This window comes from Triticum urartu, chromosome 5 (genome assembly GCF_003073215.2).
Source record: "Triticum urartu cultivar G1812 chromosome 5, Tu2.1, whole genome shotgun sequence".
Lineage (NCBI taxonomy): Eukaryota > Viridiplantae > Streptophyta > Magnoliopsida > Poales > Poaceae > Triticum > Triticum urartu.
The window spans coordinates 355,303,644-355,321,533 of record NC_053026.1 but is presented as its reverse complement, the minus strand read 5'-3'; the positions used below and the strand labels follow the sequence as shown (position 1 = coordinate 355,321,533).

The window sequence follows — 17,890 nt, the reverse complement described above, 5'->3', positions numbered from 1 at the left end:
ACCAGCGCGGTGGCATCGCCTGCCCCGCTCGGCTGGTACACGGCCCCGCGCGGTGGCAGCCCTGTGAATTCGAGTTCGAGTTCATTTCCAGTTTAGCCGGCGACAGCTGGTAATCCGAGTCCGCCAAGAACCAGGAGCTCGCCGATGAATAAAAGCGCTTGCGGTCGGGGCAGCGGCTCCAACTCGATTCGTTCGCCTCCCTCACCGATCCCCAGATCCAATCCAAGACACGCCATCGATGGCGGCGAAGGTGCTCCAGCTCCGTAGCTCCGACGGCAAGGTGCTCGTCGCTCCGGCGTGGGACTATCGCCCGACCGCCGCCCAAGCCCTCCCGCTGGAGATGCGGGTGCCCTCGCGCGTCCTCGAGAGGGTGCTTCAGTACTGGACCAAGCACAGCCTGGCCAAGGCCACCGGTGAGTCCCGGGAGTCCCTCGCCCGCTGGGACGCTGACTTCCAGCGCCGTCTCGAGGAAGACGGCCTCGTCAAGGAGGCCGCTGCGGCCGCCCAAGAACTCCGCCGCTACGGCGTCGACCATGGAGGGCGTCCCCATCGCCACGCCGCCACAGCCGCATCTCATGTCGCTGCTCCTGCCAAGGCGGCCCGTGCTGATCCCGTCCGTGCCTGGTGCCCGCTTGTTCACCACCTCAAGGGTGTCAACCAAGGAGAACCGGCGATGCCCGGCTCCTTCAATGCCTCTGATATTGCCTCCGCCGCGCGCCCTGGGCCTGCCACCACCTTGGCTGCTGCTGGTGCTGACCCCGTGGATGTCCGGTGCGCGATCCGTGCCCATGGACGCCAGATGGCTGAAGACGAGGAGTCTGCTTGCCACCACCGCAAGCGCCCGGCTTCCAAGGCTCCACTCTGCCTGCCTGCCACTGCTGTTGCGCCCGTGAAGAAGGTCACTCGTCCCGTCGCTTCCAAGGCCCGCTCCTTCGTCGGCTCTACGCCATTGCCTGTCATTGCTGCTGCGCCCAGTGTGAAGAAGGCGACTCCAGCTTCAACTCTGCGCGCAAGAAGGGGGATGGGGGAGCTCAGCTGCAAGATTCCCAAGCAAAACCGTGTCACCGCTGCAGCACCAAGGAAGCAACCAATTCCTTGGGTGCGTCCAGTGGTATTACGCCCTTGCTAGTCTTTTACCTTCCTAAACCATTCACACATGAGTTTCATTTGATCTTTGCATCTCTAGGTTCTGCACTTAACCACCAAGATTTCTAGTGTTCTTTGAATCCCTTTCAGTCATTAGTAATTTTACAAGAGTGTCAGCAGAGTCTCCATCTAGCCTAGGCAGCAAAAACCTTGTTAAGATGTGTACGGCATAGTTACACTACATCCACACCTGGTCCTAAGTTAAGGGTTTAAGTAAATAAAGGGCATGTTCAATAGATCAAAGTAAAGCAGATGAGCCAAAAAAAATTGGAAACTCATGTACTGCAATTCCGGCACGAGACAGAGCGTAAAACGCACTCGCTGCAAAATGCAAAACGCCCGTTTGCTACCCGGCTTGTAGCAGGAAAAAAGGAGTAGAATTGAACTTGTCGATACACACAGTAATCTTGTGAGCTGCCTAGGGTTTGGAGACTATGTTGACTCTCCTGTAAACTTAATCTTGCCTGAATTGGATTCTTAGGCACTGGCATCTTGGTGAGTTAAAGTTGCAGTTTCCGACGAGTAACATTGGTTAGTGAACTCTTGTGTGTATGTGTGGGTGAAGCTTTGAGCTAAGCAAGTCCTCAATGTACCGACTATCAATTCGCACTGTAATCGATTTCAGATATGAATAACAAATTGTTGGCCTAAATTTGTGCAGAGCATTTGAGTAATCTTTTCGTATCTATTTATTCTTGTATGCTTTTGTGGCTCCTTAAAACATCCTGCTGCTCTAGTTGGAAAAGTGTGTACTGAGGCACAGATCCAATGGATTCATCTCTGTTTTCACAATACCATGTTTGCTTGGTGTTCCTTCGGCTCTACACCACTACCTGTCACTGCTGCTTTGCCTAGCGTGAAGAAGGTGACTCCAGTTTCAACTCTGGGTGCTCGAAGGGGAATGCGGGATCTCAACTGCAAAATCCCGAAGCAAAACACATATTTCCTTTCTAGAGTCCGTGTGGGTGAACCTTCGAGTTAAGCAAGTCCTCAATGTACCGAGTAACGAGTCATGTTGTAAAAAAAAATCAGATATGAGTGAAAAAAAATTGGCCTGAATTTGGGCAGAGCATTTGAGTAACTTTTCGTATATATGCTTTTTAATGCTTCTATGGAACATTCCGCTGCTCTAGTCAGAAAAGTGTGCGCTGAATGGTGATGCACATAACCATGTTTAGACTGTTATTATTAGTTAGAAGTTTTTTTTGGGGGGGGGCGGGGGGGGGGGGGGGTTAAGAAACTGCAGTCTAATTGTCAAGAATGTGAAAAAGGGCATCATAGTGCAGCTATGCTTTTCTCAGTTCATATTAGCTTTTCATTTGAATTATGTCTTACATTCTCAGGCTCCTTGAATTTTTTTCCTTCACCAAGCAACCAAAGATTGCTCTTGTTTTAACCGTTTGGCATGGCTTGTTATCGCTAGATCTAACTGTCATTTTAAGGTTGCTCAAAAATTCTCTTGGCACTTGTGAAAATATGAAGAGGGAGACCTGCTGCAAAAAGAATATGTTTTCCTTATATATCTTTCATTTTGTGTAATCATCGGCTGCCTTAGTTAGCATGGAACATACATGTCGAATCAGCAACCCCTCTTGCAGTAAACAAGATCTTCCTGTTCAAGTGATCACCTGATATCTTTGTTAGGCGTTGTGATTGGCTGCCGTCCAGCTGATAGATAGATGTGGTTGATGAAGCCATGATATGGGGTGACTGTGATGTAGTGTTGGATTTTCTCTTTCTGTTTCACCAACTAATTCTAGAGAAAGGCTGTGTATGTGCTAGCAAGTGATGCTTACGGCTGTCCCTGTAATGAAATTGTCATTCACATTTCCCGTTGAGCAATTATATACGTACCTAATATAAGAGCATTTAGAATACTAAAATAGTGATCTAAACTCTTATATTAGTTTACAATCTTATATTAGTTTACAAAGGAAGTACTAATGAAAAGGAGGTTAACCTGGTTAGAAATACGCATGGATCGTTATGCTTTCAATTAATTTTTTGCACGGCGTGTCGGCTAAATTTGTCCGGGCGCGCTTGACAATGATCAGTGCGTGTACATATACAGATACCAAATGCTGGCTTCCATCTGACGTGAACTACGTTTCTTTTCTTTGCGATCAAGAATCAATCCAGCTGCGGATTTTATTTCCAGCGAACGTCAGATTGACGTTTCACAATATCGGCCAAAATGAATAAAATGCCTTGATGACGGTTCTAGAAAAAAGCAAACGTCAGACTGTCAGAACGCTAGCCAATGTCCTTGTTTTATACTCCCTTGGATCCATAAGTGTCATGGTTTTAGTTAGAATATAATAAATCTTTGATTACAGATTGGTGCTCAACAAAAGACCTTGCATATAAACTAGCACTAATTAACGGGGAATATAATTATTTATAAGAACCCAAAGAGAGGTTCGCAAAAGATTAAACAAAACTAACGTACATGGTAAACGATGTGACCATGTACCCTTTTAAGCGCCAGTATATAAGCATCTGCCATTATACATGCTGGTGGTACATGACTCCTTCATACAACGGGCATGTCGATATGTTATGGGCAAGACATAAGTGAAACAAACTCTTCCTTTCTTTCTCGCCCAGATATTATCTTGTACTCCCTCCGTCCGAAAATACTTGTCATCAAAATGGACAAGAGGGGATGTATCTAGAACTAAAACACATCTAGATACATCCCCTTTTATTCATTTTGATGACAAGTATTTCCGGACGGAGGGAGTATACGGTTTCTAGTTACAATCGCCAAAATGGTTAACCACGGAGCATCGATAAAAATAAGCAGCTCAATGAAGAGTATTCCGGAAAGCGGAAACTAGCCTCGGTGATAACAGCAGGAAGAAGGCCAGGACCGAGCCGAAGAACATCTTGGTCAGGTAATGCATCATATCCATGTCAGAGTCAGTATCCTTGACCTTTCTGGTCGTCATCGCAGAGGCAGATGGAAGGGCTTCGACTACAGCATCAGCAAGATCCGAGATGAAGGATGAAGTGCATCCAAGAGCTGGAACCCTGCCCCAGTTCTCAATGCCCGACTCTAGAGCCAACTCCCTGTACTCCATGTCGATTTCCTCCAGTGTCTCAATATGCTCGCTAACGAAGCTGGATTTGATTTTAGCAAATGATGTAAGCGTAGTCGAAAGAGGGTCGCGTGGAGTTAAAAAAAACAAAAGTCATGGTAACTGCAAGACAATGATGTACTTTGGACTGTGCATGACTTGAAGATGTAGCTTCAACTCAGATAAACATATATGAAACCAAAATTGTGGTGCGAGAATGGCCACTGACATATTAATATTGACAGATACGGCAAATGACACCAACGCAATAAACACAAACAACACCACAATAAGCAAGTTGCAAACAGGTACATGATGGGAAGTTCAGGTAGAATTCACATAAGCACACAAAATGCTAAATTAAGATAAATTAGAGCTGGCCTGATAAAGTGATGATGATATTATAATAGTTGGAAATATTGCTACAGAAAGAGTAGTAGATGCACTTGAAATTGGTTCCGTTGATCAGTGTGAACAGAAGTCCACAAAACCAAAAAAAACAGATAAAGCTGCATCAAACACCCTTATTGTTGTCCTAAAAATACTGAACTGGTAGAGTATAAATGGTAAAGTTGATGATTACCTTACTGGGACAGCCAGGAGACTCTTTACACCCTTTTGACCAAGTTCAACTAAAACTTCATCAGTATATGGCTTAAGCCATTGAACTGGTCCCACGCGACTCTGCCATTGCACAGAAAGGTTAATGTGGGAGCATTCGGTAAAGAAAAAGGATAAGTAAAAACTGTGTGATGTCTTCCACCATGTAGATTTGTAGGGTATTATGGTCAAAATTTGGTTTCTAGCTTCTAAGTACATAAGTATAACATTTATATCCTTGAAATTAGCTAAAAAAATGCTTTCATAACCCTTAACAGTGATTACAAGATAAGTATTTATTCATCATTTTCTCCTTACCTGGTAAGCCAGAGTATGGTCATTCAAGGTTCCTCTGGATTTCAACTCCTCCATGATCAAAGCAATGCAGTCTTCCATCTGATCTCTGTATGGATCTCCAGCATCCTTAACATAGGTAAGTGGTACTCCATGTGCACTGAAGAATATCATAACCTGCGAATTATGAAACATAACGTCAGAATGATATTACCTTCTATTCGTTATTTATTCAACAAAATTGCACTTGCAAAATACATTTCATCTCAGATTTCAAAATACTCTTCAACTTATAACATTATTCACACTCAAAAGTCCATAGAAGTTATAAAGCATTAAATATTACAGGTCTTTTACTAACAATCTACTGACATAGCTATCCTGTGCTCAACCAGAAGAATAACTTTTGTAGGTATCACCGCTTAAATCTATCCAAATAACCAGAAATATTGTAGTGTACAACATCTGCTAAGAATGTTACAGTGAGATCACAGTATTGTTTTGACGATTACTTCATCAGAATACTGCTCTAAATTAGCTGCATATTTCTCTTTGCAGGTCATTTTTCAAGTGCCTAGCATACTTCAGTATTCGCAAAAATAAGTGGATGCTAAGCTAGTGACTGAGTCAATCTGCATTCTGTAGTACAAACTCATAGTTATATTCCTCATTTCTACCCAATTCAGTTAGAAGTAGTTGAAGTACCATTTCCACCCAATTCAGTTAGAAGTACTGGCAAGTAGGGCCGGACACTCAAGTATTTTGAGCGGGGGCAAATTACTCGAGTGGGGGCACTTTCTCTAAAAGTTCAAAAACTGACGCATCTTTCCTAAAAATATAAACAGATCTTATTGGAATATCAAAATTTGAGTGGCCCCCATTGACCTCAATGTGGCTTCGCCCCTGCTGGCAAGTAATGCAGCATGCTATTCTCTCAAATGATGGGGTAATGGTTATGCTGAGACTATAAATACAAATACATCTAATGATTTAATTACTACTTACTGTCCAGACTCCAGAGGCAGGGGCCTGTAAAAATTCTAAAGCACAGGCCCAAGGAAATTTCTATATGAAAGAACGTACAACACACCGAATGGCTATGCTGCAAGTTTGCAACTAATCCTACAGATCAACAACGACTAACAATACGTGAATTTTTTAAGAAACCCAGAAGCAAAACAAGGGATGTGCAAACCTCTTCAGGATTCGTAAAAACTGATAGTTCCTTCTCAATTAAGTCAGCCATTGATTTCACATAGCCCTCGCGCTGGTACCAAGATTCAATAATGGAAATTGGCAAGCCAGCAAAGTATTGATCTTCCCTGCACGAATGCCGCCATATCAGATTTTCAGGTTCTACATAGTCTGAAAAATGAGGTTTCATTAGAGAAGGTAATTGCCTACTTGACAATGTTTTGGAGAACGCGGATACTAGACCCGCTTGTTGATATGGAGTATTGAGGGTATAGTGGAAGAACCACAAGCTTCGTAATTTTATCCTTCTTAATCTATCATCAATCAAAATAGTAGAAAAACAGTAATCATCAGTTAAAAATATGGAAATCACTTAGATAAAACCATAGTACAAAATTCTTGTCCCTAAAAATGTAATACATGTTGCAAGATAGTCAAGAACGTGCAAAAAGTTACATAGTTAAATTCAACAAAAAGTAAAAGACAATCATATAAAAATGAAAATAAGATGGACGGTGACAATGAGATATCAATCTAGAACAAGTATATGAATTAATTACCACGGAAGCATAATAATTAAACAAAAAGACCAAGAAACTATTGTTGCCACTTACAGGAAGAACAAAAGGATTAAAGGCCTTTAAATTCGATTAGGGAGGAGGTCTTACCTGATCGATGGCTTCTTCGGTGAATGGGTACCAATAACGCATTCCAACATATATATCTGCTTCCAAGTTCTTACTTTTTAGTGCAACCTTCAAAGCATTTGCCTGCAGATAAAGTAATTCAGCTAAGAATGTGATAAATCTATTTTATTAAAACAAGTAATACTGAATATGATATATGCAACTATGGTGAAAGTTACAGAGTTTAACGAGTTTGTGGAAAAGCTGCTAAATCACAACTATATGGCTGTTAAACACACAGAAAAAAAAAACAGAGTGTGGTTAGACTGATGAACTTTTACCTGCTCGTCGGTAATTTTCCGCAGAGGTGATCCACCACCAATTGAGGCATACCCCTCTTTACTCTTAGGAGCTCTAAAAGTAGAAATAAGTTTGGCCAGTGGTCTTTGAAGAAACCTGAACAGCCTAGGGAGTCGGATGATATCCTGGGTAACAATTATAAAGTCAAAACTGAATTACCCAGTTGAAAGTACTGAAATCAAACAATAACACAACTACACAAGATAATTAAGAAACAGATAGGGCTATGTGGTTCACATTGGGATAACTACCATGCAAAGGACAGCCAGAGATAACATGACTTGTGATGAACAAGAGGCCATAGACTAGGATGATGAGTTTTATACTCTAGAGACTTAATTCTCTACTATCTCATCCAAAATGATGCATGGCTCTCCCTTTTATGGCTTCTTCAAATATATCATGGTCTACTCAATCTCTTCAGATGGGACAGAGATTTTGAACTTAAACCTGTTTCAATTCGAAGTGGACAGTTCTAGTCCATCCGTATCCAAATAATGAAATAATCTTTTATAGGGAGGGCATGATCCCTCCTAAGAAAAAATCCCATGTATCTACAGAAGTTAATCTCTACCAGTGAAACAAATCCTCTGAGGGGGTAAACCTAACTAAGAAGAGAAATAATCATTGGTTACACATAATTAGCAAGGAACATGTGAAGTTGCATTGGAAATTAAAACTATAGCGTGTGGTATGATCACTTACTGGATCAGCAAAGAGATTGAACAAAAATGGTTGAACATCATTGAGGGTCTCTGGACCACCAAGATTTAGTAACAGCACTCCAATCTTTTCCTCAACAGCATGTGAAGATACACCTTTGACATCTTCATCAAAAGTAGTACATACATCGGTAGAGGTGGATCTCACAGAAAGATGGTGCTGATGTTTAAGTACTGCACTTCTGTGAACCAAACCAGAGGTTCCCCTTGCTTTTCCACTTGCTGACAACAGCAAGGGTTTAACCTTCCCATGCAAGTTTTGCTCGCATTTGGTAGAACCAGCAAGGTTTGTAGAACATCTGACTTTACCACATGACCTGTCAATGGTAGCACAGTCAACCAAATAACATAACAAAAACAAAGGTTACACTGTATTTCTCCAGGGGAAATGTCATGTGAGTGTAAACTTTAGCACATCTCAAAATGCAATCAGAAGCTAGATCAATCTATCAACATTATGCTAAATTTATCGCAAATTCACTACAAACTATCTACTGACAGCAGGTTTCTTTAAGCAATATCAATCACCAATTGATCAAATATACCTCAGCAATCATGTCTCCTAAACTCATGAAATTATGTGTTCTGCACATTCGACAGGACAGTGCATACTTTCAGAATTTAATTAACTTTTTTACAGACCATTAGGACTCCAGGCACCTGTCTCTACGTTCCGTCACCTCTAACAAGACATTTTGATTTTGGTACTAAACATTAATTTTACTCCAGCATATGTCGAAATGTGTGCTGCTCCACGGATGTTCAGAAATGAAAAACTGCATCCATTACGGGTTTCAGGAGCTCCAAACAATTAACTGATTCCAGGATTCGCCACAAGATCCTCACTCCGGAAACAGAACATTGTAGCAAGTGCACACATGTTTTTTTTTATATTGTGTTACTCTACGGTCGCACTGCAGAACTAATCCAATTTTTGTGCCAGATCACAACTGAACCATCACAAAATTCTAGTGACCGCGACAGCGCCATAACAAAAACCGAAACCCCCGACCGAAATCTACTTCGCGCCGGCGGCACCACCCCCGCCATCCAGATCGGCGATCAGCGATTAAAAAGAACAAAACAAACGAACGAATGAACGGCGAGAAGCGAAGGGCACTCACGTCGTGGAGCCGCTCTTCCCCAAGAAATTCCCGGAGCGCCCCAGATCAAGAGCTCCGGAGCGGACGCACTCCATGGAGGACAGAGCGGGGCTGGGCGCGGAGGACGGAGGAGATCTGCGGCGGGTTGCGACTCTGGCGTCTTCTTCCCCTCTCTCCTCTCCCTTTCTGGAATCAAAGTTTCTTCGCTTCTCAGTCTGGGTCAAATACGGCAGCGAATCGGCAACTACCCTCTCCCTCGCCCATTCCTTCGCTCACGTTCTTCCACGGAGGCTGTAGGGCCCACACGGAACTGGGCGCACCGGATCCCGCCGCGCGCTAATCTTGGAGCAGGTTTCACTTGCTTTTTGTGCAACAAATAATTATTTTTGGAAAATGATCCAGATTTATTATCAAAGTTCACCGGAAGTACAAAGCACCTCAAACGTAATAAAAAATAATATCAAGATTCCGAGACCACCGAACTACCACTACCACCGTCAGAATAAGTCGTCGACGCGCTGCTGTCGTTGTTCCCCTATCGGAGGCGGCTTGACCTTGTCGATGACAGCCAGAAAGTCTTCATGCACGTACCCCTAAGGACCAGCGCCCTGGAGCCGCAATCATTGTCGTTGAACTCCCAAATAGACCTGAAACAACTGACACCAAATCACAGAAATATAAAAAAAAGTGTATGCACACATCATATGAGCCCACATAAGTAAGTACTAAAGCAGCGCTAGCAAGTCATTTTTATCAGTTCATCTTCACTAATTTTCTTAAAAAAAGGATTGTCATTAATCGATGAGATTAGGAGTACATCTCTTAAGCCATAGTTACGACGCAAAGTTTTTTGAGTAGGGTGTGTGTATGCTTTGAATGGTACTAATATTATAATCGGTTAACTATTAATTGTATAAGACCTTTTTGTTCTTTGTTCTTTGTTTTTTTAAGAAAAACAGTATTTTCGGAATGGAGGGAAATATGTAAAGCAAGTCAAGTAGAATGGTGGTGTTGGTGCATACAAGGAAGAGTTTATTGCAATGGTGGAGATGAAAAGGGCATTGACAGTCGAATGGAAGGAGGAGGGGATGGCTTGTTTCTATGAGATGAAGGCCATGGATGAGTACAAGTGGAAGGCAAAGGTGACGACGGCATAGGAGAAAAGGTTTGGGTTTGAGGAGAAAAGACTTGCATTGGAATTGGAAGAAAAAAATGCTTGACATTGAGGAGCAAAAACTTGCAATGGCAACCGTGGAATGAAGAGAAAAGAGGGTGGTTGAGGACCATGCTATCATGTTCATGGATCCTAGTAAGATGGACAAGAAGGTGAGGCAACGTAGGGAGTTCACTCGTGGGACATCTTAATATGGTTGTAATTTTTATTACCTTTTGTGTTCTTTGTACTGCCGTGATTGATGAATAGATTGAAATTTTTTACAACAACAACAACAAAGCCTTTAGTCCCAAATAAGTCGGGGTAGGTTAGAGGTGAAACCCATAAGATCTCGTAACCAACTCATGACTCTGGCACATGGATAGCAAGCTTCCACGCATCCCTGTCCATAGCTAGCTATTTGGTGATACTCCAATCCTCCAGGTCTCTCTTAACGGACTCCTCCCATGTCAAATTTGGTCTACCCCGCCCTCTCTTGACATTCTCCACACGCTTTAGCCATCCGCTGTGCACTGGAGCTTCTGGAGGCCCGCGCTGAATATGCCCAAACCATCTCAGACGATGTTGGACAAGCTTCTTTTCAATTGGTGCTACCCCAACTCTATCTCGTATATCATCATTCCGGACTCGACCCTTCCTCGTGTGGCCACACATCCATCTCAACATACGCATCTCCGCCACACCTAACTGTTGAACAAGTCGCCTTTTAGTCGGCCAACACTCATCGCCATACAACATTGCGGGTCGAACCGCCGTCCTGTAGAACTTGCCTTTTACCTTTTGTGGCACTCTCTTGTCACAGAGAATGCCAGAAGTTTGACGCCACTTCATCCATCCGGCTTTGATTCGATGATTCACATCTTCATCAATACCCCCATCCTCCTGCAACATTGACCCCAAATACCGAAAGGTGTCCTTCCGAGGTACCACCTGGCCATCAAGGCTAACCTCCTCCTCCTCACACCTAGTAGTACTGAAACCGCACATCATGTACTTAGTTTTAGTTCTACTAAGCCTAAACCCTTTCGATTCCAAGGTTTGTCTCCATAACTCTAACTTCCTATTTACCCCCATCCGACTATCGTCAACTAGCGCCACATCATCCGCAAAGAGCATACACCATGGGATATCTCCTTGTATATCCCTTGTGACCTCATCCATCACCAATGCAAAAAAGATAAGGGCTCAAAGCTGACCCCTGATGCAGTCCTATCTTAATCGGGAAGTCATCGGTGTCGACATTACTTGTTCGAGCACTTGTCACAACATTATCGTACATGTACTTGATGAGGGTAATGTACTTTGCTGGGACTTTGTGTTTCTCCAAGGCCGACCACATGACATTCCGCGGTATCTTATCATAGGCCTTCTCCAAGTCAATGAACACCATATGCAGTCCTTTTTTTGCTCCCTATATCTCTCCATAAGTTGTCGTACCAAGAAAATGGCTTCCATGGTCGACCTCCCAGGATGAAACCAAACTGATTTCTGGTCACGCTTGTAATTCTTCTTAAGCGGTGCTCAATGACTCTCTCCCATAGCTTCATTGTATGGCTCATCGACTTAATTCCACGGTAATTAGTACAACTCTGAACACCCCCCTTGTTCTTGAAGATTGGTACTAATATACTCTATCTCCATTCTTCTGGCATCTTGTTTGCCCGAAAAATGAGGTTGAAAAGCTTGGTTAGCCATACTATCGCTATGTCCCCGAGACCTTTCCACACCTCAATGGGGATACAATCAGGGCCCATCGCCTTGCCTCTTTTCATCCTTTTTAAAGCCTCCTTCACCTCAGACTCCTGGATTCGCCGCACAAAACGCATGCTGGTCTCATCAAAGGAGTCGTCCAGTTCAATGGTAGAACTCTCATTCTCCCCATTGAACAACTTGTCGAAGTACTCCCGCCATCTATGCTTAATCTCCTCGTCCTTCACCAAGAGTTGGCCTGCTCCATCCTTGATGCAATTGACTTGGCCAATATCCCTCGTCTTTCTCTCTAGGATCTTGGCCATCTTATAGATGTCCCTTTCACCTTCCTTCGTGCCTAACCATTGGTAGAGGTCCTCATATGCCCGACCCCTTGCTTCACCAACAGCTCACTTTGCGGCCTTCTTCGCCATCTTGTACTTCTCTATATTGTCTGCACTCCTATCCAGGTATAGGCGTCTGATGTTGGGATCTACGGTAGGGTGCGTCGACTGCAAATTAAAATTTTCCTACGCGCAGAACAACCAAGAACATGATACGAGAGATGGATCACAATTCGTTACCACTAGACGCGCAGTGCTGCGCAGCGGAAGAAGAGTTGGGGCAGCGCGTCCGCGTGACTCGTCTCCTCCTCGCCCGATCTCCCTCGAACAGCCGGTCATCGGTTCCCACGTACAGGTTCACTGGAGCGGCGCAAATGCACCGCCTCTAATAGTATCCGCGCGTGCAGGAGGAACACCGTGCGGCGGATTGCTAGGTCCGATCACACAGTCGACGGCGAGTGGAGGTGTCTGTTCGCAACACATGCAAACCCTAGTGACAGCGCCGAAGCGATCAGCCGCATGAGTGTGCCGCACCCCCACTTTATATAGGCGTCCATCACAGGCTCAACACTTGGGCCTCGCACGAACCCTAAATCCCATAAGTCTACTAAGCCAGAATCCGAATACAGCTTAGGTCACATCCGACCAGTGTCCCTGGATCCGACCTCGTAGGTTCCTTCCCTTAAGCGCGCGACCCCTTAGGTTCAACCCGGCTTAGTTGCAGTTCGGATCACCTCCGAACTGCACGGTTGGTAGCGGCCCCTAGCAAGGCATGCCGAACACCAAGCAGACTATGAAGCTGGTTAGGCGAACCTGTACATCATACTTTCATTCCTTTTGCCACACGATATATGTTGTCGGGCTCAAGGTGAGTCTGTCATCCTTGTGTTAGCCCGACCTCTTTCTCGTTCCAGTGATGCCGACCACAAACCAGATTATCTCATAATCCTTGTCGCATGGCCATGCTTATCCTGGTCGGATCACACGAGGGGCCCAGAGTATATCTCTCCTGATCGGAGGGGTAAATCCCATCTTGCTCGACCATGTCTCGCAGCATGGGTCTGGACAAGCCCGAAACCTACCTTTGTAACTACCCAGTGACGGAGTAGCATTTGGTTGGCCCAAAGCAAGTCTGTCACCATCCCGAGTACATGCGCCAGCTCAGGTCTTAGGACATAGAACGTATGTTGTACTAGAGACTCACAAATGACATATCGATGCGTCTCATAGTTGGGTCTGTCCGACTCGGACCTTATCTCGACTCGTATCCGACTACGCCGAATCCGACCAGATCCTTCCAAGTACATATTATCCGGTTAGCATCCAATGCCCCATGGCTAGTGAGACCAAGCCATCGATCGTGTCATATGCTAGTCTAGTCGGCTGCATGTCCACATAGCCCTTTCGACCAGGGACCTTTTAGGACAGTCATCATACAATGCACAGTCCCACAAACAAGTCACGTACTTGCTGATACACATCATTGATAATGTCCAAGGACTATCTTTATTCATAAACACATAGGAAATATCATCATACATGATTGCCTCTAGGGCATATCTCCAACAGTCTCCCACTTGCACTAGAGTCAATCAAATAGACATCGAATGCCCATAGCTCTAACATGCCCCTCATGCTTGGATTGTGGAAGCGGCTTAGTCAACAGATCTGCAACATTTGCATCCGTGTGAATTTTGCATAACTCAACATCACCATTCTTTACGATCTTTCATATCAGGTGATATTTCTGATCTATGTGTCTGGTCTTGTGGTGACCCCTCGGCTCCTTAGCTTGTGTGATGGCACCAGAATTATCACAATAAAGGTCCAACGGTTTTACCGAGGCTGGGAAAAATACCAAGATCATCCAGAAAATGCCGGATCCAAACACCTTCCTTTGCAGCTTCACAAGCCGCAATGTATTCGGCTTTTGTGGTAGAATCGGCCACCGTATCTTGCTTGGAACTCATCCAGCTCACTGCTCCTCCGTTCATGACATACACGAATCCGGACTATGATCGACAATCATCTCTGTCGGTTTGGAAACTAGCATCGGCGTAACCTCTTACAACGAGCTCTTCCTCACCTCTATAAACTAGAAATATCTCTTTAGTCCTTTTCAGGTACTTCAAAATAGTCTTTACCGCTGCCCAGTGACTCTCACCTGGGGTGGCCTGGTATCTACTTGTTAGGCTTATTGCAAAAGCAACATCAGGCCGTGTACATATCATGGCATACATGATGGATCCAATTGCCGAGGCATACGGAATCTGACTCATCCTGCTTCGCTCATCAGATGTCGAAGGACTCTGAGTCTCGCTAAGCCTTATACCATGTGAGACAGGCAAGAACCCTTTCTTGGCCTCACTCATGTTGAACCGCTTCAACACTTTATCTATGTACGTGCTTTGGCTCAAGCCGAGAAGCCTCCTCGATCTATCTCTATAGATCCTGATGCCTAAATGTAAACTGCCTCACCAAGGTCCTTCATTGAAAACTTGCCATTCAATGATTCCTTGACCGAGTTCAGCATCGAAACATCATTTCCGATCAGTAGTATGTCATCCACATACAAGATCAAAAACACAATCTAGCTCCCACTTAACTGCTTGTATAAACAAGCATCCTCGTCGTTTTTGATGAAACCGAGACCAGTGACGACCTCATCAAAACAAATGTTCCAACTCCGAGATGCTTGCCTCAACCCATAAATGGATCTCTTGAGCTTGCATACTTTACTAGTGCTAGTCGGATCGACAAAACCCTCGGGCTATATCATATACACGTCCTCGGTTAAATTTCCATGAAGGAAAGCAGTTTTGACATCCATCTGCCATATCTCGTAATCGAAATATGCAGCTATAGCTAGTACGATCCTCATCGACTTCAGCTTCGCTACTAGGGAGTAAGTCTCATCGTAGTCAATTCCTTGAACTTGTCCATAACCTTTAGCGACAAGCCGAGCTTTGTGGATCTGAACATTTCCATCCACATCGGTTTTCTTCTTAAAGACCCATTTGCAGCTATCACCCGCCGAGCTGTCCCAAAGTGGTATTCGAATTTCTTCGAGTCGGACCGCCCTCCCACTGGCCTCCCGACTGAGAAACTCTTTCTCAAGGAAAACCCCGTTCCGAGCAACAAACACTTTGTTCTCTTCCCGGTTGTAGAAGCTATATCCCAAGGTTTCCCTCGGATATCCCACGAATATGCATTTATCCGACTTTGGTGTAAGCTTGTCTGACATAAGTCGCTTAACAAATGCTTCACAACCCCAAATCTTTAGAAAAGACAAACTGGGACTCTTCCCGGTCCACATCTCATGTGGTGTCTTATCTACGGATTTTGATGGTACCCTGTTAAGTGTGAAAGCTGCAGTTTCTAGAGTGTATCCCTAGAATGACAAGGGTAAATCCGATTTGCTCATCATTGACCGGACCATGTCCAACAAGGTCCTATTCCTCCGTTCCGACCCATCGTTTCTCTAGGGCATACCCGGGGGTGTGAGCTGAGGTACTATACCTCGGCTTTTCAGATGATCATCAAACTCATGGCTCATGTATTCACCTCCATGATCTGATTGTAGAAGTTTTATAGTCTTGCGAGCTGATTCTCAACCTCGTTTTGAAACTCTCTGAACTTTTCAAAAGTTTCCGACTTGTGCCTCATCAAATAGATATATCCATATCTACTCAAGTCGTCGATAAATGTCACGAAGTACTGATAGCCACCTCTGGTAGTTGTGCTCATTGGACCACACACATCACTATGTATAAGTTCCAATAGCTCGGGCGCCCTCTCGCAACTCTTTGCGAAAGGAGACTTAGTCATCTTGCCTAGCAAGCATGATTCGCATGTCTCGAAGGACTCAAAGTCGGACGAAGCTAGGAGCCCATCATCATGGAGCTTCTTCATGTGTTTCAGACTAATGTGTCCAAGCCGGCAATGCCAGAAGTATGTCGGATTTATCTCATTAGGCTTATGCCTCTTAACATTCACGTTATAGAACGATTCCTGTTCTAGATTCAATATAAACAGCCCATCAACAATGGGTGCATAGCCGTGGAACATACCATTCAAATAAATCGAACAACCATTGTCCTTTAAATTGAATTCATAACCCTGACTCATCAAGCATGAGGCAGAAATAATGTTCCGACTAAGTGCAGGAATGTAATAACAGTTTTTCAATTCCCAAATAAATCCAGAAGGAAGCTGGAGTTGCATCGTGCCGACCTCCAATGCAGCAACTCTTGCTTTGTTGCCGACCCTGATGTCAATCTCCCCTTGTGCCACACGCCTAGTTCTTACTAGCCCCTACATCGAGTTGCAAATATGAACAACCGATCCGGCATCAAATACCCAAGAGCTACTAGGTATGTCAGCAAGGTAAATGTCTATAACATATGCAACAAGTGTACCTTTGCTCGAAGAGGCATTTCCGACGTTCTTGCCATGCTCTGCAAGCCACTTGCTACAGTTCCTCTTCCAGTGAGCGGTCTCCTTGCAATGATAGCAAATGATCTTCAAGTCCGATCCAGACTTCGGCGCAGCGGCGGAGGTTACCGTCTCCGTGCCCTTTGCCTTAGCCTTTTTCTTGGACCAACTCTTCTTGAACTTAGCCGATTTCTGCACCTTCAACACTTGATGTGTGCCTTTCTTAATATACTGCTCTGCCACTTTGAGCATCCCATGCAATTCAGTGAGCTTCATGCCATGCATATGATAGTTCGAGATGAACGTTCCATAGCTGGGCGGAAGAGAACCCAGAACTGCATCAGTAGCCAGCTCATCCAAGAGCGGGAAACCCAAACGATCCAAAGCTTGCACATATCCGATCATTTTGATCACATGTGGGCTCAGTGGATCACCTTCCTTCAGCTTGCAATCCATCAAGGATTGCCAGACATTGAACCTTTCGGTCCTAGCCTGTGTCTGAAACATGCTCTTGAGACTCTCGATCATATCGTAAGCCTCAACATTTTCGAAATGTTGTTGCAAATCGTGCTCCATACAAGCCAGCATCAGACAGCTGGTCTTCGTTGATTCATCAACAAGTTTATGGTAGGCATTCTTAGCTATGGCACTAGCATTATCGGCAGGTTCCTCTGGAAGTGGATCCTCTAGAACTTGTTCCTTTCTATCATGGTTGATAACAATTCTTAGATTTCTATACCAGGTGGTAAAGTTTGTTCCATTCAGTTTATCCTTTTTCAGAATTGATTTCAATGCAAAGTTGGGTTGAGCAGGTGGTGCCATTGATCTACAACAGAAAATATGCAATCACTAAGCAATGTGTTTATGTAGAGTAATTCAAGCCTAAACAAAAATACTCCCATAGAAGTCGACATCCCTCTGCAAACTCTCAGTGATTCAGGATCCGACTAGCACATGCGACTAGTGATCTCTAGCATCACTGCTAGACAACATGCCTATCCGGTAAGCAACTCGTCGGCCGGGAAGGTATCTCATACCCCGGCCCCCAACCTTCTTTGCCACAAGGCCCAAAACCGTTTTGATAGCCTTGTCAAGTTAACCTGATGCAGTGCATGTCTGTGTCC

The 17,890-nt window shown here is 44.3% G+C and overlaps 2 protein-coding genes across 2 annotated transcripts; one reads left to right on the top strand and one right to left on the bottom strand.

Moving 5' to 3' along the window:
* The first annotated feature begins 226 nt into the window (after nucleotides 1-226).
* LOC125508984 lies at nucleotides 227-1,798 on the top strand. The gene has a single exon (XM_048673806.1). It carries the CDS (start codon nucleotides 239-241, stop codon nucleotides 1,127-1,129), a length of 891 nt encoding a protein of 296 aa, XP_048529763.1. The 5' UTR covers nucleotides 227-238; the 3' UTR covers nucleotides 1,130-1,798.
* A 1,778-nt stretch (nucleotides 1,799-3,576) lies between these two features.
* LOC125508983 (ferrochelatase-2, chloroplastic) lies at nucleotides 3,577-9,389 on the bottom strand. The gene is made up of 9 exons (XM_048673805.1): nucleotides 9,147-9,389; nucleotides 8,006-8,339; nucleotides 7,282-7,425; nucleotides 6,983-7,084; nucleotides 6,525-6,628; nucleotides 6,316-6,442; nucleotides 5,145-5,297; nucleotides 4,810-4,910; nucleotides 3,577-4,269 (listed from the first exon to the last, which is right to left on the bottom strand). Exons 1-9 carry the CDS (start codon nucleotides 9,218-9,220, stop codon nucleotides 3,954-3,956), a joined length of 1,455 nt encoding a protein of 484 aa, XP_048529762.1. The 5' UTR covers nucleotides 9,221-9,389; the 3' UTR covers nucleotides 3,577-3,953.
* Nucleotides 9,390-17,890: the final 8,501 nt, after the last annotated feature.